Source organism: Artibeus jamaicensis, unplaced genomic scaffold, assembly GCF_021234435.1.
Source record: "Artibeus jamaicensis isolate MK-2021 breed Jamaican fruit bat unplaced genomic scaffold, CSHL_Jam_final contig_464, whole genome shotgun sequence".
NCBI lineage: Eukaryota > Metazoa > Chordata > Mammalia > Chiroptera > Phyllostomidae > Artibeus > Artibeus jamaicensis.
This window is the reverse complement of record NW_026521842.1, coordinates 5,616,171-5,634,520: the sequence shown is the minus strand read 5'-3', so window position 1 is coordinate 5,634,520 and position 18,350 is coordinate 5,616,171. Positions and strand designations below refer to the sequence as shown.

Below are 18,350 nucleotides of genomic sequence, written 5' to 3'. Positions count from 1 at the left end.
TCCATTCCCTGTCCCCAGCCCTTGGCCACCACCCATCTGCTTCCTGTCTCTGCAGATGTGCTAGTCAGAACATTTCACATAAGTGGATTCATATAGTACATGGAATTGTGTCTGGTTTATTCTTACTGTTTCATACCTGGTTTTTCATTGAGCAATATATATGGTGAATATGTTAATATGGTAGATATGTGTCCCCTTTTCGAAAGCTTGTATGGTATTCCAGGGTACAGATGTGCTGTCATTTATTTGTCCAGAGCCCTTCGGTTGGACATCCAGGCTGTTTGCTTCAGTGGAATCAGACTTGGACTAGCAAAATTGGGCTTCCTACCGAAGGAGTCAGAACTGACACTTTCCTAACCTGCTCGTCTAATAGCAGCAGAATAGCTTTGCAAATCTACAGAGGCCTCCAAGGCTCTCTCCCCAAGGAGCAGAAAACAGCCACCAGGCTGATAGATAACCTTAAGAGAGTCATTTTTGTCCAAGCAAGGCAAGCAGCCCTGGGCAGCTGCTGTCTGAGCAGCGCTGTACATGTGTGTCCAGCAGCTGTCTGGAAATAGACCTGCTCTATAACCCCTCAGCAGTCCTGGAAATAGCAGATGAAATTCATGGGTCGCTCTGGGTTTTTCATGAAGGATGTTGTCAGTCTGGAGTGAGCTGCCTCATTCTCAGAGGGAATTGACCTGCTATTATTTTCCTTTTGACAGAGTGGCAATGGAGGGGTGGGCTGGCTAGGGCTCCAGAAAATGTAGGTGCCCAGGACACAGTGGTAACAAAACCAAGTGCCTAAAGATGGCATGTTGTAGGGGGTGAAAGACTTGAAACTGATGAGTCTGTCAAACACAGTGTTCCCACGGTAATCAGGGGTTAGGAGATAAAGGCCAGAAACATGAGGGCATCTGGATGAGAGGCACAGCCCGTGCAAAGCCCAGCTGTGGGACTAGTTTTATCCTGCCCCAAGGACCTCAGCGAGGCCAGAACACTGGACAGGAATGAGCAAGGGGGAGAGTGGTGGGAGGGAGGACAGACATGGAGGGGTTGGGGCAGCTCGGATTTGAGCTTCAGGCCAAGGACTTTGGCCTTTAACCCTTCGACACCCACCCTCCCCCATGGTCTGGGAAGTCATTGAGGGTGATCTACTTGTTTCTTTGACAGAAGTCCACTCTTTCACCCTGACTAGTGTGGTTCAGGTGGTTGGGTATTTTCCCACAGAGCAAAAGGTCGCTGGTTTGATTTCCAGTCAGGGCACACGCCTGGGTTTCAGGTTTGGTCCCCGGCAGGCATATCCAAAAGTCAGCCTGTCGATATTTCTCTCACACGCATCAATGTTTCTTTCCCTCTCTTTCTCCCTCCCTTCTCCTCTCTCTAAATATAAGGAAATAAAATCTTTTTTAAAAGTCCATTCGTGCTCAGAACTCCAGGAGACACCCTTTGTTTAGGACCTTCTTTGCATATCACTTTGCAGGACACGAACTATTTTTGGAAACCTTTCATGCTTTCATGGGCGCCCCTCAGGGAAAGCAGCGCTTTGTCACCCTCTGCCAACTGCTGCTGCCAGGGCGCCAGATAACCCGGGAGACTTGACTGCCAAGGCGCTTGTTGCTTTTGTTCTCTCCCAATTCTGGGAAGCGCCCTGTCGGGGTGCCATTAGGGACCAGCTTGCACTGGGAGGTTTCGGAGGGGGGTGAAAAGTACTTCACTCTCATCTCCAGGTCTCGTTAAATTTCGTAAACAAAGCTTGGCATCCAAGCAGGCCAGGCGGAAAAGCCAACCAGCTCCCCCAGACCATGCCCGGGCTTTCCCATCACCCTCCGAAGGAGGCCAGGGCAGCTGCCACATTCGATTAGGACTGAAATGCTGGGGCCCCAGAGTGAGTCCAATGTCATTAATTCTGAAGAGAACGAACAGGAGCTAATGACATAGGATAATAACCTCTACTTGCGGCTTGGAAATTATTCATGGTGGCACTTGGAATCAGGGAGACCAGAGGGAGTAGGGGACAGTGAAAAGGTTGAACCGGGCCTCTGAAGTCCCATGCTCCCATCTACCCTTTGTTTGGGGGAAGAACCGCCAATCTCCTGAAACTTTCCTTTCCTTATCTGCAAATGATGAATTTGTGTTCGTTTGTACTTTTCACAAATTAAACGACCCATGTAAGGGAGAAAATTTTTTCTGCATGAAGCTGGAGTGGGGACCAGGAGACCCACCCCTCCTAGGCCATTCTCCTCCCCACTTGCTTACAGTTTTATTTCCTCTCTTGCTCTCCCTCTGATTTCTTGCTGGGGGGTGGAACCGTACCTTTGAGGAAGGTTTAACACCGATAGTCCTGCTAATTTTAACAGTTCGGAGAGGAGCCGGCTAGGGACCTATTCTCGGTGATCGGACGCCCTCTACAGGGCTTTGGGAGCAGTGCACGGAGTTTGCAGCCACCGCGATAGCTGCGCGGGATGTTCAGGCATCCTTTGAACCTCCCTCTTTATAGTTACGAATAGATGGCATATACCATTTTGTATCTTGCCTTTTATTTCTCTGTTTACTAACATATCATGTGTTTTTCCTATCCTTGCAAATTTTTTGTAAGTATTTCTACAGTTTTTAAAATTTTTTAATTGTCTTGAAATTGAAAAAAGTGTGCATGGCAAAAATATATATTGTGTATACACATACTTTATATGTATATATATACATATAAACATATGTACACACATATACACATACACTCTTTGTGATAGTTATATATATATATATATATATATATATATATATATATAACAAAATAGTGAATGAGGAGAAAACTCCCTTTGCCTAACAACCTAATTCTTTTTTTTCACAACCCAATTTGCCTCCCAAAGCAAGGATTGTGTGTTCTTGTACAGTTTCTTGTCTTCTTGTATTTGCCTCCAAAACATATTCTAGACCTATACCAATATCTCCATATTGTATGTGTGTATCTGTATATTTGAAAATGTAGTTAGGTGCATAGCAAACAAACTGTTCTTTACCTTCATTTCTTCACAAACCTCAGTATCCTGGTGACCAGCAGGTTCAGGGCAAGTTTCAATGGCCACATACCACTCCCGTCTGCAGACTGGCATTATTTGCTTGAAATGTGTGTGTAGGGGGGGTAAATAGGAATCTACTTATTTATTTCCCATAAATTATTTTATTGTGGTTTGATTATAGTTGTCTGTATTTTCTCCCCACCACTCCCCCCACTCCCTCCAAACCCACCTCCCTCCCTTGCTTCCACCCTCCCCCTTGGTTTTGTCCATGTATCCTTTATAGTAGTTCCTGAAAACCCTTCTCCCCACTGTCCCCTCCCCCCTCCCCCCTGGCTATTGTTAGATTGTTCTTAATTTTAAAGTCTCTGGTTATATTTTGTTTGCTTTTTTCTTTTGTTGTAAATAGGAATTTAGATGGCAGGAGCAGTTTAGCCATAGGCCAGAAGGCAGGGCAAGCCGGAGTGTTTCTTCCCAATGAGCCTATTCTGTATCTCACTGTGTGTGTGCATGTGTGAGCGCACACAGGGTTGTGTGAGACCTGCCCCCCCACGCTCCACTTTCAAATCCAGAAGCAGAACAGTGTTCCCGGCAGGTGTGGGCTCCAGTGTCAGAGGGACCCGGAGGGAGTTGCCTGGTGTGACAAACTCTCCCAGTCTCCCCTCTAACATGCTTATTTTATTGGTCATGTGCCCCTATGTCCTATATGTGAAGTGCTGTGTCTCACTGACTTTTTTGAAACATAATACCAAAAGCTAAAAAAAATAGTGTCTCGAGATCCATGAATCTGCACAAAGTGAACCAGCAAGAAACAGAGAGGGCCAGCCCCCCGGGGCCCCCACACCCCTCCCGGCCACCACCCGGAGTGGCCACTCTTCTCACTTCTCTCACTAGACAACAGTTTTGCCTCTTTTTGAACTAAAAATATAAACAGACTGTGTGTTCTCTTGTGAGTTGTGGGGGGGTTTTGCTCAATATTATGTTTGTGAGATTTATCCAAGTTTTGTACATTTATCCATTCTATATATGATTTGTAAATTCTCAAAGCTCCATATGGATTATAAGATTTATATGTATATATAGAAATACATGTGTATGTACCCACATTTTATATATACATATACACACATATAGCCTGTTATATGTGTATAAAACGTGATATACACGTGTATATATCAGGATATACGCTTAACACACAAACCGTTCACGTTTCGTTTCTTCTTTTTGCTGTCGATGGCTTGCAGTCATTTCAGTTGGGGGCCATCGCAAAGAGAAACAACATCTGTTGATCCTCAGAGTGGCCGGCTGAGGCTGCTTCTGCTGCATTTACACGAAGGCTCAGAGGCCCAGCAACTTGCCCTCCCCTCAAAGCTCTGAGCAGCGCTGGCGTCCAGCGTGGGTCCCGCGGGCTGTGGCCTCCGCGGGGCGCCGTTGACGCGGCCGTCTCCCCGCAGGCCCAGGAAGAGGAAGGGCCCGGGCAGTCGGAAGACAGCTGCCCGCCACCCCCGCGCTCGCTGCCCCCTGGCGCCTGTCAGGTGGCGCGCTGCCGGGCCGACTTCGAGTGCTCGTCGGACCAACGCTGCTGCTACAACGGCTGCGCCTACACCTGCCTGGAGTTGGTGCCGCCCCCGCCAGGTAGGCGCTGCTGGGGCCAGGGAAATGAGGCGGTGGCGGGGATGGCGGGCCCCGGGGGTGGCGGGGCCCGGGTGAAGTGGCCTGCACTGCCGGAGGGAGAGGGAGGCCGGGCTGGGAGGAAGGCGGATGGGCTTAACCTTGGGCCACCGGGACGGGTCCACCTGTGAAATGGGAACATTTCAGTTCATGGAACAAGCATTGGATGTACTCAGGGCTGCTGCCTCAGAGAGCTCTAGTCTAGAAAAGTGCATCCCCTCCTGTGAGGATGGGGGAGATGTCTCATAAAAACCCGGATTTCTGGCTCTTAAAATATTGGAGGGCGTTCCCTGGGCCACCTTCTGCTGGAGCCTCCTGTGCCCCTGGATGGCAGCGGTACTCCCCGGTCTCCACCGGCCCCGCAGGTCCCCCTCACTCCTGATGCCTGGTCTTGGGGGCATTTGAGATGCAAATCTTGGGCTTTAGCAGACCAGACGGGTGCGTCCAGAGAGGCAGGGGGACGAAGACTGCTGGGTTCAAACCCACCATCTAGCAGGTCACCTCCATAGGTCCCCACCTGTAAAACGACTGAAATGAGGGTGGGCAGCTCACGCAGGTCTGAGGACCCGAAGTGCTGAGGCCCCGTCAGGGCTGTGGCAGAAAAAGTTTAAGATGCCTCTGGAGAGAAGGTTTTAGGACAGGATGGAAAGGAGCCCTTGGGGAGCACTGCGTGGTGCAGGGCCTGGGGCGGGGGTGGGGTCGGCGGGAGGGGCTGGACGGCTGCCTCCCTCTGGGTGGAGCAGAAGTGTCCCACGGAGGTTAGGATAAGGGTAGCAACGTTTCCTCCACTTTCAGTTCTGCTCAGGCTGAGCCTTAGATAATAACAGCCTGTTTCCAAGGGCCTTAATCACCAGGGCGGCTCTGCAAAGGCAGCCGCAACCCCTCCTCCCGAGGCCAAAGTAAGAGCGGCCACACTTTGTTTTCTTTGGAGTGAGGTCACGGTGACAGGGGATTCAGCACCCTTAATGCTGTCCATAATTACAGTCTCCCGTGCTTTTGAGTACTGCCTCTTGTTCGGAGACTGGACAGGTACTTCCTGCCCAGAGGCTCCTACAAGGCTCTGTATCAGGCAGCACACTGTCCCCTCCTGGTGGAGGAAGCACAGAATGGTGCTTCCCTCCAGTGTGCACGTGAGAAAGCTGCCCCTTCCCTTGGACTGCCTGCCACAGGGTGCAGGGGCTCCAGCCTCCCTCGCCGCCTGGGCCGGGGGCTTTTGAGCCGTGCACGAGCTGTGCGACTATCATGACATGCCTGTGGCCTTTCCACACATCACCTTGTTTTCCGCTCACACAGTCCCAGGGGGCGAAGACTGTTATCGGCCCTATTTTACAGTTCGACATTGAGGCTCAAAGAAGCTGTCTTGTGCTCGAGGTTACACAGCAGACAGAGCTAGAGTTTCCATCCAGTCTTCATGAGGCCCCCAGGGCAGGGATGTGGGCCCTCGCTCCAGCACCTGGGCCCATATGTGGGGTCCCTCACTGCCTAAACCTCCTTCCCCCAGACACCCACACAGCTGGCTTCCTCATTTCCTTCCGGTCTTTGTCCACAAGTGGTCACTTCCTCGGGGAAGAGCTCCCTCTCAAAATGGCAGTCCTTCCTCAGCCATTCCTTACCCCCTTGCCCTGCCTCAGTTTCATTTGTAGCCCAGCCTGGAATATTGTTTTATTTGTTTGTTTGCTGACTGCTTCCCACCCTTGAAGGTCAGCTTCATAAGGAGAATTTGGTCTATTTCATTCACTTCTGTACCCCCAACACATAAAACAGTCTCTAGACCCCTAAAAGTTATTCAATGAATCAATGATTCATAAAATAATAAAATGACTAGATTTAACTGGCCAACAGGGAGAGCCATCAGTTAGTCATAATAACGACTGTATTAATAATATTTAACACAAGGTTTCTCACCCCTGGCACTCTTGGCATTGGGGTTAGTACAGTTGTCCCTAACTATATCGTGCTTCACCTATTGCGGCTTCACTGTAGTGCGGGTTTTTAAAAATATATATCTAATTCTGTATTGCAGGATTTTGCGGTATACTGTACTCATATAGAATTTTATATGTTGTTAAAATTATTTAGGCTTAAGAGTGTAGAAAGTGTTTAAGAGCATATGAAATGTTTATAAGAGTGTGGGAAAGGTTTATAGGAATGTGGGAAGGGTTTATAAGCCTTAAAAATATATAAATAATAAAATAAATATAACGCTGCTACTTCTTTGATTTTCACCTGTCATGGGGGGTGCTCTGGAATGTAACTCCCTTGATAGGTGAGGGATCACTGTAATCCTAATTGAGGTGGGGGGTGGAGGGAGGGCGGGGTGGCTGACCTGGGCACTGTAGGGTGTTTAGCAGTCTTCCTGGCCTCTACTCACTTCCTGCACTCTGAGCTGTGGCAACCAAAAATATCTCTAGACTTCTCTAAATGTTCCATGGAGGACAAAACTGCTTCAAGGTGAGAACCAGAGGATTTGAAATGCACCAGGCCCTGTTCCAAGAGGCTTACACACGCTGCTGCATTCCCATAGGGCAGAGAGACTATTGTCAGAAGCAAATCTTGACATAAGGGTGGGGGTGTGGGGAGTTTATTTAGCAGGAGATCCCAGGAAGTTCTAGAGAAGGAAAGAGAGGCAAGATCGTGGGCTTCCAGGCCTTTAAGAGTCTGCAAATTGATTGGAGGCCTTAACCAAGGTTCAGTATTCCAAAAAGTAGAGCAAAATGCGCACATTTCCCTGCTGCTCAGAAGCCTTTGACCAATGCAAAGAATACAAAGAGCACTAACACATTTCCTACTGAAAATATGTTTTATCATGTGTGGGAAGGAAAACCCAGAAGATTGATGATAGTGGCCGCAGAATCTCGTCATGTCATTGTTGAAACCAGAAAAATAGAGGTTAAAATAGGGACTGCCTTAAAGAGATTTGGCCTAGAGACAGAAACCACAAGGAAATTAAGAAAGAACATAGGGAGTGGAGAAGGCGGAACTGCAAAACCAGTGGGGCTGAACAAGTAGAGGACCACCTGTTCAAGTGTCTAGATTAGAATTTTTCCATTACTCAAAACCCAGAAAGCTTAGGTCATGCTCGCGCCACCCGAGTAGCCAGTAGCTAACAGCCACATTTGCTTCTATACAATGCTTGTTTGCTTGAGTCTATAAAAACTTAGCCGTAAGAGCTTAGCGCGGCTCTCGTTTGCAGCTCTTATGAGCACCGTGTCTCCGGACACTCTGAGAGTCCGCCCCTGCGCAGGTTAAAACTTTGGCCAATAAAATAACATCTCTGAATCCTGAAAGTTTCTGACAGTTTGTCTCTCGCGTTGGTGGATGCAACAGTCATCCCTCTAGTTTGGAAACTGTAAACTGTTGGTTTGCTCCCCTGTTGCTTCCATCTCCACACGGTGAGCAGTCGTCTCACATCCTTTTGAAGAAGAAGCTGACCAGCACTTCCACCGACGCCCGTCTTGGTCCTTCCGAGAGCCTGACAGCACCTGCACCTCCTTCCTTTTGCCCATTTCTAATTCACACTAGAGCAGGGGCCACAGACGACTGTCATTTCAAACCAGTTTTGGTTGATCTCCGAGGTGCTTAAAATTTTTAAGCCATTGCCAATGTCTAAAAACCGGAATATTTCTATTTATTAAAATACAGATTTATAGTTTAAAATGAAAATCCACTCTGGACACAGTGGGAATGGCTGGCCAGAGCGGACCAGCACCTGAGCCTTGGAGGCAGAAACACTCTCCACTTTGCCACACCTGTTTGTCCTACCTGGCCTGTTTTTTTCCTCTCAGTCACCTGTCTGCCCTCAGGGGCACTTTTGGCTTTCAACCCCTGCTTTAGGTTTCTGAAGACCTTCCAGTCTACTGAGTGGGTCACTTTTCTGGTTAAAAATATATTGGTTATAGAAGAAGCTGTGCTCCTGCGACAAAACGACCCATAAACCCAGAGGTCCAAGCTATTGGGTGTTTACTTCTCCCTCACTTAATAGGCCAGAGGTAGGAAGATGGTCCATGGCAGCCAGGTGGCTCTGATCCACAGTCAGGCAGGGACCTAGGTTCCCTCCATCCTGTGGCTCCGCAGGGTTCCCAGCCTGGAAGAGAAAGGGAGGGTGCATGTGGGAAAGGAGAAAACCAGCATCAATGCCAGAGTAAGACCAGAAGTTACATCATCACTTCTGCTCACATTCCATTGGCCAGAACTCAGTCACATGGACACACCTAGTTACAAATGAGGCTGGGAAATGTAGTCTCCAGCTTGGCCACCCAGTAGCCCGCCCAAACTCAAACGTCTATTACTAAAAGAAAGGACAAATGTATGCTGGGGAGCGAGGTGTTTCTCCCCCAGGGAGACTCTGTGTTTTGCCAAGAAATGTAGGCTCTCCCACTCCAGATGCTGGGGCTGGCACGCTTCTCAGACCCCCGAGGAGGGCCCCAATTTAACCATGTATTATTTTGTTAGTTGTAGATTGGCTGGTGGAGCCCAAACCTCTGTGGCTTGGTGGCAACGGCTGGCTCCTGGATGGTCCTAAGGAGGTGTCTCAAGGTACCTACAGGACAAGCCCAAACCTGGTGTCAGAGCCAGGATCCCTCCTTCTCAGGTGCCACCAGAATACCGATAACTGGGCTGCTCCTGCTCCAGCTGGCTGACTGTCCCCGAAAACTCAGACCTCTAGGGTCCTGCTGCACCCCAACAGAGAAGGACGATGGCGGGGCTTGACTGTCCCGGGGAATGGGGACTCCTTCTGGTAGGGAATTGAGAGGGAGGGGGCCTGGTCCGGTGTTGATCCCTAAGATCGTTTGCTGCTTCCTGGTGAGGCGGCCTCCTCCGGGAGGGTGGACAGCAGTCCCTGAAAGGCAGCACACGTCAGCCCGGGGCCCAGAGAGCCATGAGGGTTCAAGTGCGTACACTTGCATGTGCGTAGCCGTGCTTGTGATTCTGCACGCTTCTGTGTGCGAGACTGTGTGCAGCCATGCAAGAAACTGTGTGGCTGTGTATAGCTGAATATTTGTGCACCTGAGTTCATGTAAGTGTGTGTAACTGTAAGTGTGAATGTGTACGTGTGTAGGATTTGTGAACCTGTGTGTGGGTGGCTGTATGTGTACTGTATATATGTGTGTTAGGAGTTTGTGGGATGGTTTATGTGTGTGAGCATGTGTGTGTGTCAGGGATTTTGTGTGTGAATGTGTGTACACAGGTGACTGTAAGCATGACCACATGTGTTTCTGGGTGTGTGAGTGAACACATGTATGCATGGCACTATTCATGAGATGGCATGTTTGGGATCACGTGACTTTGGAGTGCTCTGTGTGTGTGTGGGTGTGTGCCTGTGTGCATGTGCACATGTGACCCTGAGTGAGGCCCAAGGCACAGCCCGGAACAGGGGGGGCACAAAAGAGAGGTGGCCCCTCTGGCTGATGCGCCCCTGAGACCCGGCCTGCGTCCCCCCCACAGTGGAGCCCTGCAGCACCACGGCGGACGGCGTGGAGCCACTCCTCTGTCCCACGGGCTATGAGTGCCACATTGTGTTACCGGGCGACATGGCCAAGGGCATCCCCAACCACGGGCACTGCGTCAAGCAGCGCCAGAAAGCAGGTGAGTGTGGGGGTCCAGTCCCTGCTCCTGGCCCCCGTCCCAGCCTCACTCTCCCGTAACCCCCTGCATGTCGCAGAGAAAACCACCGTCCCCTGCCCCTGGACCAGGGCTCCTCCTGTCCCCCGGCTGCCCTGCTCTGCTTTCAGATGTCCCACCCCTTCCCCTCACCTGGGCGTGGCACTGGCCTTCAACCCCAGCTCTCCCGCCTCCTCCATGGCTGACCTTGGGGTCAAGTGCTTCAGTCTCTGAACTGCAGGTTCCTTCTCTGTAAAATGGGGCCACTTTTTGCAGTCATGGGGATTCATTTAAATCCTACATGCAGCAGCCTGAGTAAACATCCGATATTTTAACCTTAATTTCTGCTAGGACCATTCTCTGTGACTTAGTTAGTCTTTGTCTCAGGGGAAGAAGGTGATAAATGGATCAGCAAGGGGCACGGACAGCATCACGCTAGTTTGCATAATTTTCCCGAGAAGGGCTAGGACATCAGCAAGGAAGAGCGAGGACCGATGATAGTACCTGAAACCCATGAGCGCCCTGCGTACACAAGACGTAAGGTTGAGAGGTTTGGTGTGAACTTGGAAGAAATGTGCAGCAAGCAAAGACTCTGGAACTCCAGGGAGATGTGAGGTGGCTCATCAAAGGTGAACCGTTTGGAGCTTCGAATCCACACACTCCGGGACCCCGTCCCCGTGTCTGCATCTCTGAGCACGCAGACAGCACCCTCGGTCACACAGGGTCAATTACAGTGACCCTACTGGCCGAAAGGTCACACCAGAGTGCCTGGTCTGCCAAGGCTTTTTATTTTTTTTCCAACTTAAAAATTTATTTTTCCAAAGTGTTTCAAGAAAGACATACACATTAAATCAGGTACACCTTTAGCAACATTATCATTGCAAATAATACGATTGTGAGACATTAGAATTGTCCTGAAAATCCTGATCCCTGAAATTCTGAGCTTTGAAAAAAATTTGCCCGTGAAAGGATTTGAACCAGTTAGGTAGAATTGTGGTTTCTCCTACATTCCATTAGTGATCTGGGGTTACGAACGGGTTCTCCGACCAGACAGCCAGGACTCCAGCGGCCACTCGTCCCTTCACTGCCAAGTGTCCCAAATGGAACCTTCCCAGGCCCCATTTCCCTTATTTGTAAGATGGGCTTGTAATAGTCAAGCTGCCGTGCCTCTTGCTTCACAAGCCCAGAACAGAATCTTTGACACCAAATCAGACTTAGGTGGGCGAGGCATGCGGTCCAGCAGGTGCAAAGCCCCGAGGCAGTCGGCCTGTGGGAATGGGCTAGAGTGTGGGGAAAACAGCCTTTATCAGGAGAGAGCTGCGGGCGAGTCAGGAGCCCTTGGGACCGAAATGTCATTTTCATAACTGAAAGGGCCTGGAACTTCTTTGCCTCTCTCGGTTCCTGATCTAGCCCATTTAGTTGTATGAGACCCACTTCGTGGATGGAGATAATAAAAGCAAAAAGATCAGTTAGATGATGCCTGCGGTCGAGTGGGTGCCTCAGAGGTACTGCCTTCAAGCTGTTATGTCAAGCCTGTAAAGAGGAAAGTATAACCAAAAGGCAGCGCCACAGTCAAAAGTGCAGGTGAAGAAGCCCTGAAAGGAGTTCAAATCCTATGGCTGTCTTCCCCGGTGACTTTGGGCAGGCAGCTTAACCTTTCTGAGCCTCAGTTTATTCATCTGTAAAAGGAGCTGGTGATGGTCATGGTAGTAACTGTTTCATGGAGCAGTTACAAGGCTTGAAGGGGAGAACACGTGTAAAGTGATTAGAGCAGTACCCGACACATAGTAGGTCCTCAGGGAATGTACGCTGCTATCTCTCTGTCTCACAGAAAGGGAGGCATGAGTTGAAGACCTGGCCCAGACATGGCACACAGTTAGCAGGGAGCAGGGTGGAGATTTCGAGCCCGTCCACCAGCTCCAAAGCCCATGTGTGTGTGTGAGCGCGCGCATGTGTGTGTGTGTGTGTGTGTGTGTGTGTGTGTGTGCGTGTGTCTCCTCCCCTCTCATGGAAAATCTGAGCCTTGCAGATAGAATGTAAATGACAGTTCTAGTCTTGGCCCCAGGCCTGGGGGCTGTCACTCAGCAAGAACAATTGGTACTTACAGGGAGTTCGGAAATATCCTGAATTCCAACGGCTTCTTGAAGCAAAGGTCTCAGGGAGGAGTGGGGCACTCCTGACCTGGGCAAACAAGGAAGAAGCCTTTTATCTTAGTGTTTTTTAAACTACACACTCTAAGTAACTTTAGACAAACAGAAAAGTGAAAGGCACACAGGGTGGGGCAAAAGTAGGTTTACAGTTGTTTGCATAGAAAATAATGCATTGATACATTAACAATAATGCTCTGTCCCACGTACTCACACCTGTGAACCTGCTTTGGCTCACCCTCTAGTGCCTCGAGCCCTCCACCCCGTTCATCACTTGTTAAAATATTGTCACATTTGCTTTATCACTGTTTCCCTCTCCCCACCCACCCCCATTCTCTCTCCATATAAATGTCCATGTTTATTTCTGGGGACTATTTGAGAATCAGTTGCAGATCTCGTGCCCACACCTAAGAGGCCAGTCTCCTCTAAGAGGTAACTTCTGGGGGGCCGATGACCATGTAGGTCTTGCAGCCTAGCAGTCTGGAGCCTGACTTCTGAGGGGCCCGTGTCTTTCTCTGAGGAAAGTGAACACTGACATGTACAGTAAACCTGACTTTTCAGAGAACAGGGGCAGAGAACCAGTGCATTTTTCTGAGGGGTTCAAGTCACTCAGAGGCTGAGTGGCCAAGGCTGAGATGTGGGAGGTGGGGCCCCATGCTCACCTCTGACGAGTGACGTGGCCGTCTGTGTCATGAGAAGAATAAAGGAAGGTTACATAGCCTTGAGCTGGCATTATGGGCTGCAACTCACCCCCAAGGAGAGGGGGGAGCAGGAATATTTCAGTCTCTGGTCTGGAAAAAAACACTAAAACTTGGCCTGTTGCCTCCTTGGCCTCCACCGCCTCGTACAGTGAGCGCCAGTGCTGGTCCCCAGCTCCCGGATGACTTTTAAGGTGGCTACACAACAAAAGGAAGCAAAATGCCCAGCTGTGCATAGAGTGGTTTTGAATTGAGATATAATTGACCTATAGCACGATATGAGTTCAGGTGCATAAAATAGGATTGTTTAACCTTGCAGCTGCCAAGCAAGGCCGATGCGCCGATGGGGAGGAGTGAGCGACCCGATGTAGGCAGTGCTGCGTGAGTCACTGTGCTCTGGCCAGATGCCCTTCTCCCCCAGATGTTCTACTGCTGGTGGGGGGCTGAGAGAAGAGGCGGGGTTAATGACAATCAACAGGGAGAAGAAATCGAGACATACAAAATCACCAAGAGTTGATTGCTTTTTACACACAAAAATGGCAGTTTCATATGGTTCCTCTTAATACTTGCATATATGTGTTATAAATGAAATTATATTTGTTTTAATCCTCACAATAGCTTATGAGATACTGTCTTTTTGTCCGTTTCCAGGTGAGAAAATTAAGGTGCGTAGGATGCTCCGAGGGAATTAGCAAAGCAGTTGAGGGAAGATTCATTCTCCAGTTACTTTGGCGTTTGCAGTGCTGACATTGCTGCATTGCTTTTGAAAGGACTCGCCCCCCCCCAAAAAAAATACCCCTGATTCATGTTACTCAGTCAGTTGGGTGGCATCCTGCAAAGCGAAAGATTGCTGGTTCGATTCCCTGGTAGGACACATACCTAGGTTGTAGGTGCAACCAGTCGATGTTTCTCTCTCACGTTGATGTTACTCTCCCTCCCTTTCTCCCTCCCTTCCATTCTCTCTTAAAAATAAAAGCCATTTACTCCCTATGTGAACATATTTTGTAATAACATTTGCTGAACAATATGCTGAAATGGTTTCCAGCTCATCTGAGAATATAGTAGTTCCCGAACTTTTCGGTCCCAGGACCCCTTTATGCTAAAAACATATTGAGGACCCCATAGAGCTCTTCTTTGTGTGGCTGTGATATTTACCATACTAGAAACTAAAGCTGAGACACTAAAAGTATTTATATATTAATTCATCAAAATGACAGCAATAAATTCATTATGTAGTAAACAGAAATAGCATTTTTCTTAAAAATAACTATTTTTCAATACAAAAAAATAATAGTGAGAAGAATGGTATGGTTTCACATTTTTACAATTCTGCATATGAATTAAGAGGAGAGAACTGGATTCTCTCACCTGCTTCTGCATTGGAACAGCTGTGATATCAAAGTCATGGAGCCTCTGGAAAAAGTCTACTGTACACTCTTAATAGAATGAGATGAGAACACAAATGTCCCTGGCTGGTGTGGCTCAGTGGATTGAGTGCCAGCCTGCAAACCAAAGGGTTGGCAGTTCAACTCCCAGTCAGGGCACATGCCTAGGTTGCAGGCCAGGTCCTCAGTAGCGGTCGAGCAAGAGGCAACCACACATTGATGTCTCTCTCCCTTCCCTTCTTTCTAAAAATAAATAAATAAAAGCCTTAAAAAAAAGAAAGAAAGAAAAACACAAATAATTCTTTAGTTTGGGCCTTATAAAATTCCTGAAAGGCATTTAACCTCTCTCTTTTTTCTTTTTCCAGAAAAGTCATTCCTAAATCACAGAGATAAGAAAGAATATCCAGGTAAGAGAAGAAAACATTCTTTCTTTGCAGAGAGTCCTAAAAAGGACGCTGAGCACTTCTTGGGTGAAAAAAAACCCAAAAACCTCATGGGTGACTGTGAGAACTACACTGTGAAGCCACTAAGAAGGGACATGGCCGCACTCTCCCTGGCCGCTCTGTGCCATCAGACGACACTCGGGGGTCAAGGTGGTGGGATGCCGAGACACTTCTGTTGTGAAACTCTCTCCTCCAACCTGGGCAGCCCTCCAGGTGTCGCCTGGGAGGACGGGGGCCATTTTGGGCTGCAGGCTGGGAGGGGGAGGGTGGGCGGCATCTATGCAGGTGGTTGAGACAGGGACGGAGGCGGCAGCTCAGGGGATTCTCACAGAAGAAATAGAGACCAGACTTGGTAAACGAAGTAGGAGCCCTGCTGTCTGACAGTGGGCAGAGGAGGTGTGGGTCGAGAGGAGGACACAGCAAATACGGATTCGTGCCAGACCTCAGGATCTGAGGCTGGAGATGTTTAAGTCCCTCCTACTTTTATTCACAGAATTAAAAAATATGACTGACACCAACATCTCATTCAACTATCTATTGATCCATCTATCCATCCATCCAATAATTCAATCATTCATCCATTTAATAATTTATCCAATCATGCATCCACCCATCTCTTCATCCATTCATGTATTCATTCAATAACTCATTCAGTCATTCGACCCATCTATCATATCTTGATTAAACATTTATCAAGCATTCTCTGCTTCTTCATTCTTCATTCTGTTCCTCATTCTGTACTGGAGGTTAGGGCTACATCTGTGAACTTGGCAGACCCAGTCCCTGCCATCATGAAATTAATATCAAACAGAAAATTCAAACAATAAGCCCCCACGGCTTTTTAGTAACAGCAAGTGTCAGAATCGTGAGGTTGGAAGCAACTAAGCATCCCTGCAGCTGGTGTATCTAGCATGCAAGTCGGGGAGGCCAGGAGGTGAAGCCAGAATTGTGGGCAGGGCCAGAACCCGGGGCGGTGGACCATGGTGAGGGAAAAGGAGAGATCGCAGGTAGGGACTGGGCAACCTCACTTGTGGGAGAAGGGGAGACGGGGCCTGGCCAAGGTGTTTGGTCTTCGCAGTGGCTGGTGAGCCTTTGAGCAGGAATCGACACGCCTGCCCCAACGCAGCCCCATTCTTCTTGCAGAGGGCAACTACAAGTTGGTGGCAGAGCATGGAAAAGGACCACAGAAGCACTTCCAATAACGCAGTGACAGCAGGTAAGTGGGAGGAGTGCTGCGTCAACAGCAGGGGTGACTTTGTGCAGCCAGGCATCCTAGGTAGCTTTCATCACGGGGCTGACCAGTGGGAGGCTGTGAGGTGGCCTTAACCCGTAGGTCGGATTTTAAACTCCCTTATAAATTCAAAGTGAATGCTCGAGCCCTTTCTTCTGTGTTGTCGGACGTGGAAGTTTCTATACCCGCTAGACCTAAATCCAAAGACTTGACTAGGTCATAACTTACCTTTCCATCTCCTTTCATTCCTTTGTCCCAATGCATCCATGAAAGGGCAGACAAGTCCTCCACTCTCCCACGAAGTCCGTCCCTCCCTCTGTCACATGACACTACTGAGTACCAGCTCAGAGACAGGCATGTGCCAGACGCTCAGATGCTCAGCAGTCATCCATGGCATCTATAGCAAGCCCGCGTTGTGCTGGGGGTGAGGCAGTGAATAGAGCAGAGGTCCTGCTGCCGTGGGGTTTACATATCCTACGTCCTTTAGTAGAAGACCAAACAAGGTAACAGGTAAGCCAACCAGGAAGTGACCAAGTGCAATGAGAACTGTGAAGGGAACAGCAGGCGACGTGGTGCGGAGCGATGGCCAGGCTGGGAGCTGAGTCCGATGGAAATCACGGAAGGCTGGGGCGAGGGGCTGCCATCTGAGCCAGGATCTAGGATGCGGAGGTGCTGCCATAGGAAGACCTGGAGAAAGGGCACCCGGGCAAAAGGAGCCAGGCTAGGAGACCCCCTGATGGAGGAATTATCTTGACTTGGAGGAACCACAGGGAAGCCACTGCTTCCTGTTCCCTGTGGAACAGAGGATGGCTGGGGAGGCCGGCACCGGAGGGGGTTGTAGGTGAGGCACGGGCTCTGCTCTCAGATGCCGTCCAAGGTGAGGTGCAAGCGGCTGGATGCAGAGGCTCTAGGATCGAAGCAACTGGAGGGGTCTTCCCAGGGAAAACCAAATACCCACCCTCCCCTGTGAAAGCTGAAAGTCAACCTGTGGTGAACCAAAGCCCTTGAAAACAGGCCGTTTCCCCAGGATGTCCTTGACGAGCTAACATCAGATTTTAGATTCCAGAATATTCAGGTGTGAGACCTCCTGGAAAATGTAGGGCCAGTTGGGATTGATGCCAGCATGTGGCTATTACCTGCTGATGACAGGGACAGTCCTTACAGCGTGTCTCAGCCACCACAGGACGGTGCGCCTTAAAGGTGGAAGTGCTGGGAACCCGTGGGGAGGCACTGCAGGATGGCTTGTAGGGGCTGGCCAGGCCTGGCTTTAAACTCTTGCTCCCCCACTGCATGACATAGGCCAACGATTTCAACTCCCCAGCCTCAGTTTCCTCACCTATAAAACGGAAATGATGGGAGGGATTTGTTAGGAACTAAATGAGATGGTGCCCATGGAGACTTTGCAGTGAGTTAAGAGTTTAGTCTTGGCAGAACTGGCATCTTTGTGGTGCCCGGTGGGGCAGAGGAAGAGGTGACACGGAAGTGTGACTCCTTATTCTGCCTAGGCAGGGGCTCATACTCATCTCTTCTCTGCTTCCCTCTCAGCTAATTTGCAAGAACATCCCTCACTTGCTGCCAAGACTTGAAAACAGATGGATGAAAGTGCTTTCACCCAGCGCAGCAGAGCACGACCCTGGAGGTGCCATTGGACAGGACATCTAGCTCCCAACCTAGGGTGGCTGGGTGGCTTTGTGGGAGCCACTGGCCAGCGCTGGGTCCTGTTTCATCGTCATGGAAATGCCTAGGGTCTCGTGTGACCCAGCAGCTCTGTAGATGGGAAGAAGCCGCTGCCTTGTGAGCAGGTACAGAGCTCCTCCCTAACTCAGAGTTCCATGTCTTGTTATTTACAGCTTTGTTATTTATAGGTCTGACCATGGGAGGCGTCTACCCATTCCTCCCAGAGCCTCAAAATATACCCATATTCTCAGAATGTATTCACTCATTATAAAATAAAAATGAACTTACCCATTCACATGTGATTCGTAGTTTTAGCTACCTGATGATCTTAAATCGTGTGTGTTGAAGCCGCTGACTCCTGAGGGTGACAGGGAGGGCGGGTGATGCTGGGGTTTCAGCTCAGCTCTGCTTCCCGGCCACATGTGAACTGTGTTCATTCAGAGCCCTCGGAAGCGGACCCTGGGAGGAGGGTGTGGTGATGGCCAAGTACTGGGAAAGTTT

General features: G+C 49.4%; 1 protein-coding gene across 3 annotated transcripts in view; it reads left to right on the top strand.

The window, feature by feature from the left end:
* Positions 1–18,144, top strand: part of WFDC1 (WAP four-disulfide core domain 1) — a 28,571-nt gene extending 10,427 nt beyond the window's left edge. For 2 of the 3 annotated variants that reach the window (XM_037142419.2, XM_037142418.2), the window contains exons 3-8: positions 4,451–4,631; positions 9,120–9,203; positions 10,113–10,253; positions 14,864–14,905; positions 16,085–16,157; positions 17,718–18,144. In XM_037142419.2, the coding sequence (XP_036998314.2) occupies positions 4,451–4,631; positions 9,120–9,203; positions 10,113–10,253; positions 14,864–14,905; positions 16,085–16,143 (507 nt within the window). In that variant the 3' untranslated portion in view covers positions 16,144–16,157; positions 17,718–18,144. Of the gene's footprint in view, positions 1–4,450; positions 4,632–9,119; positions 9,259–10,112; positions 10,254–14,863; positions 14,906–16,084; positions 16,158–17,717 lie in introns of those variants that run through there. The other variant, XM_053666756.1, reaches the window with a different exon arrangement.
* Positions 18,145–18,350: the final 206 nt, after the last annotated feature.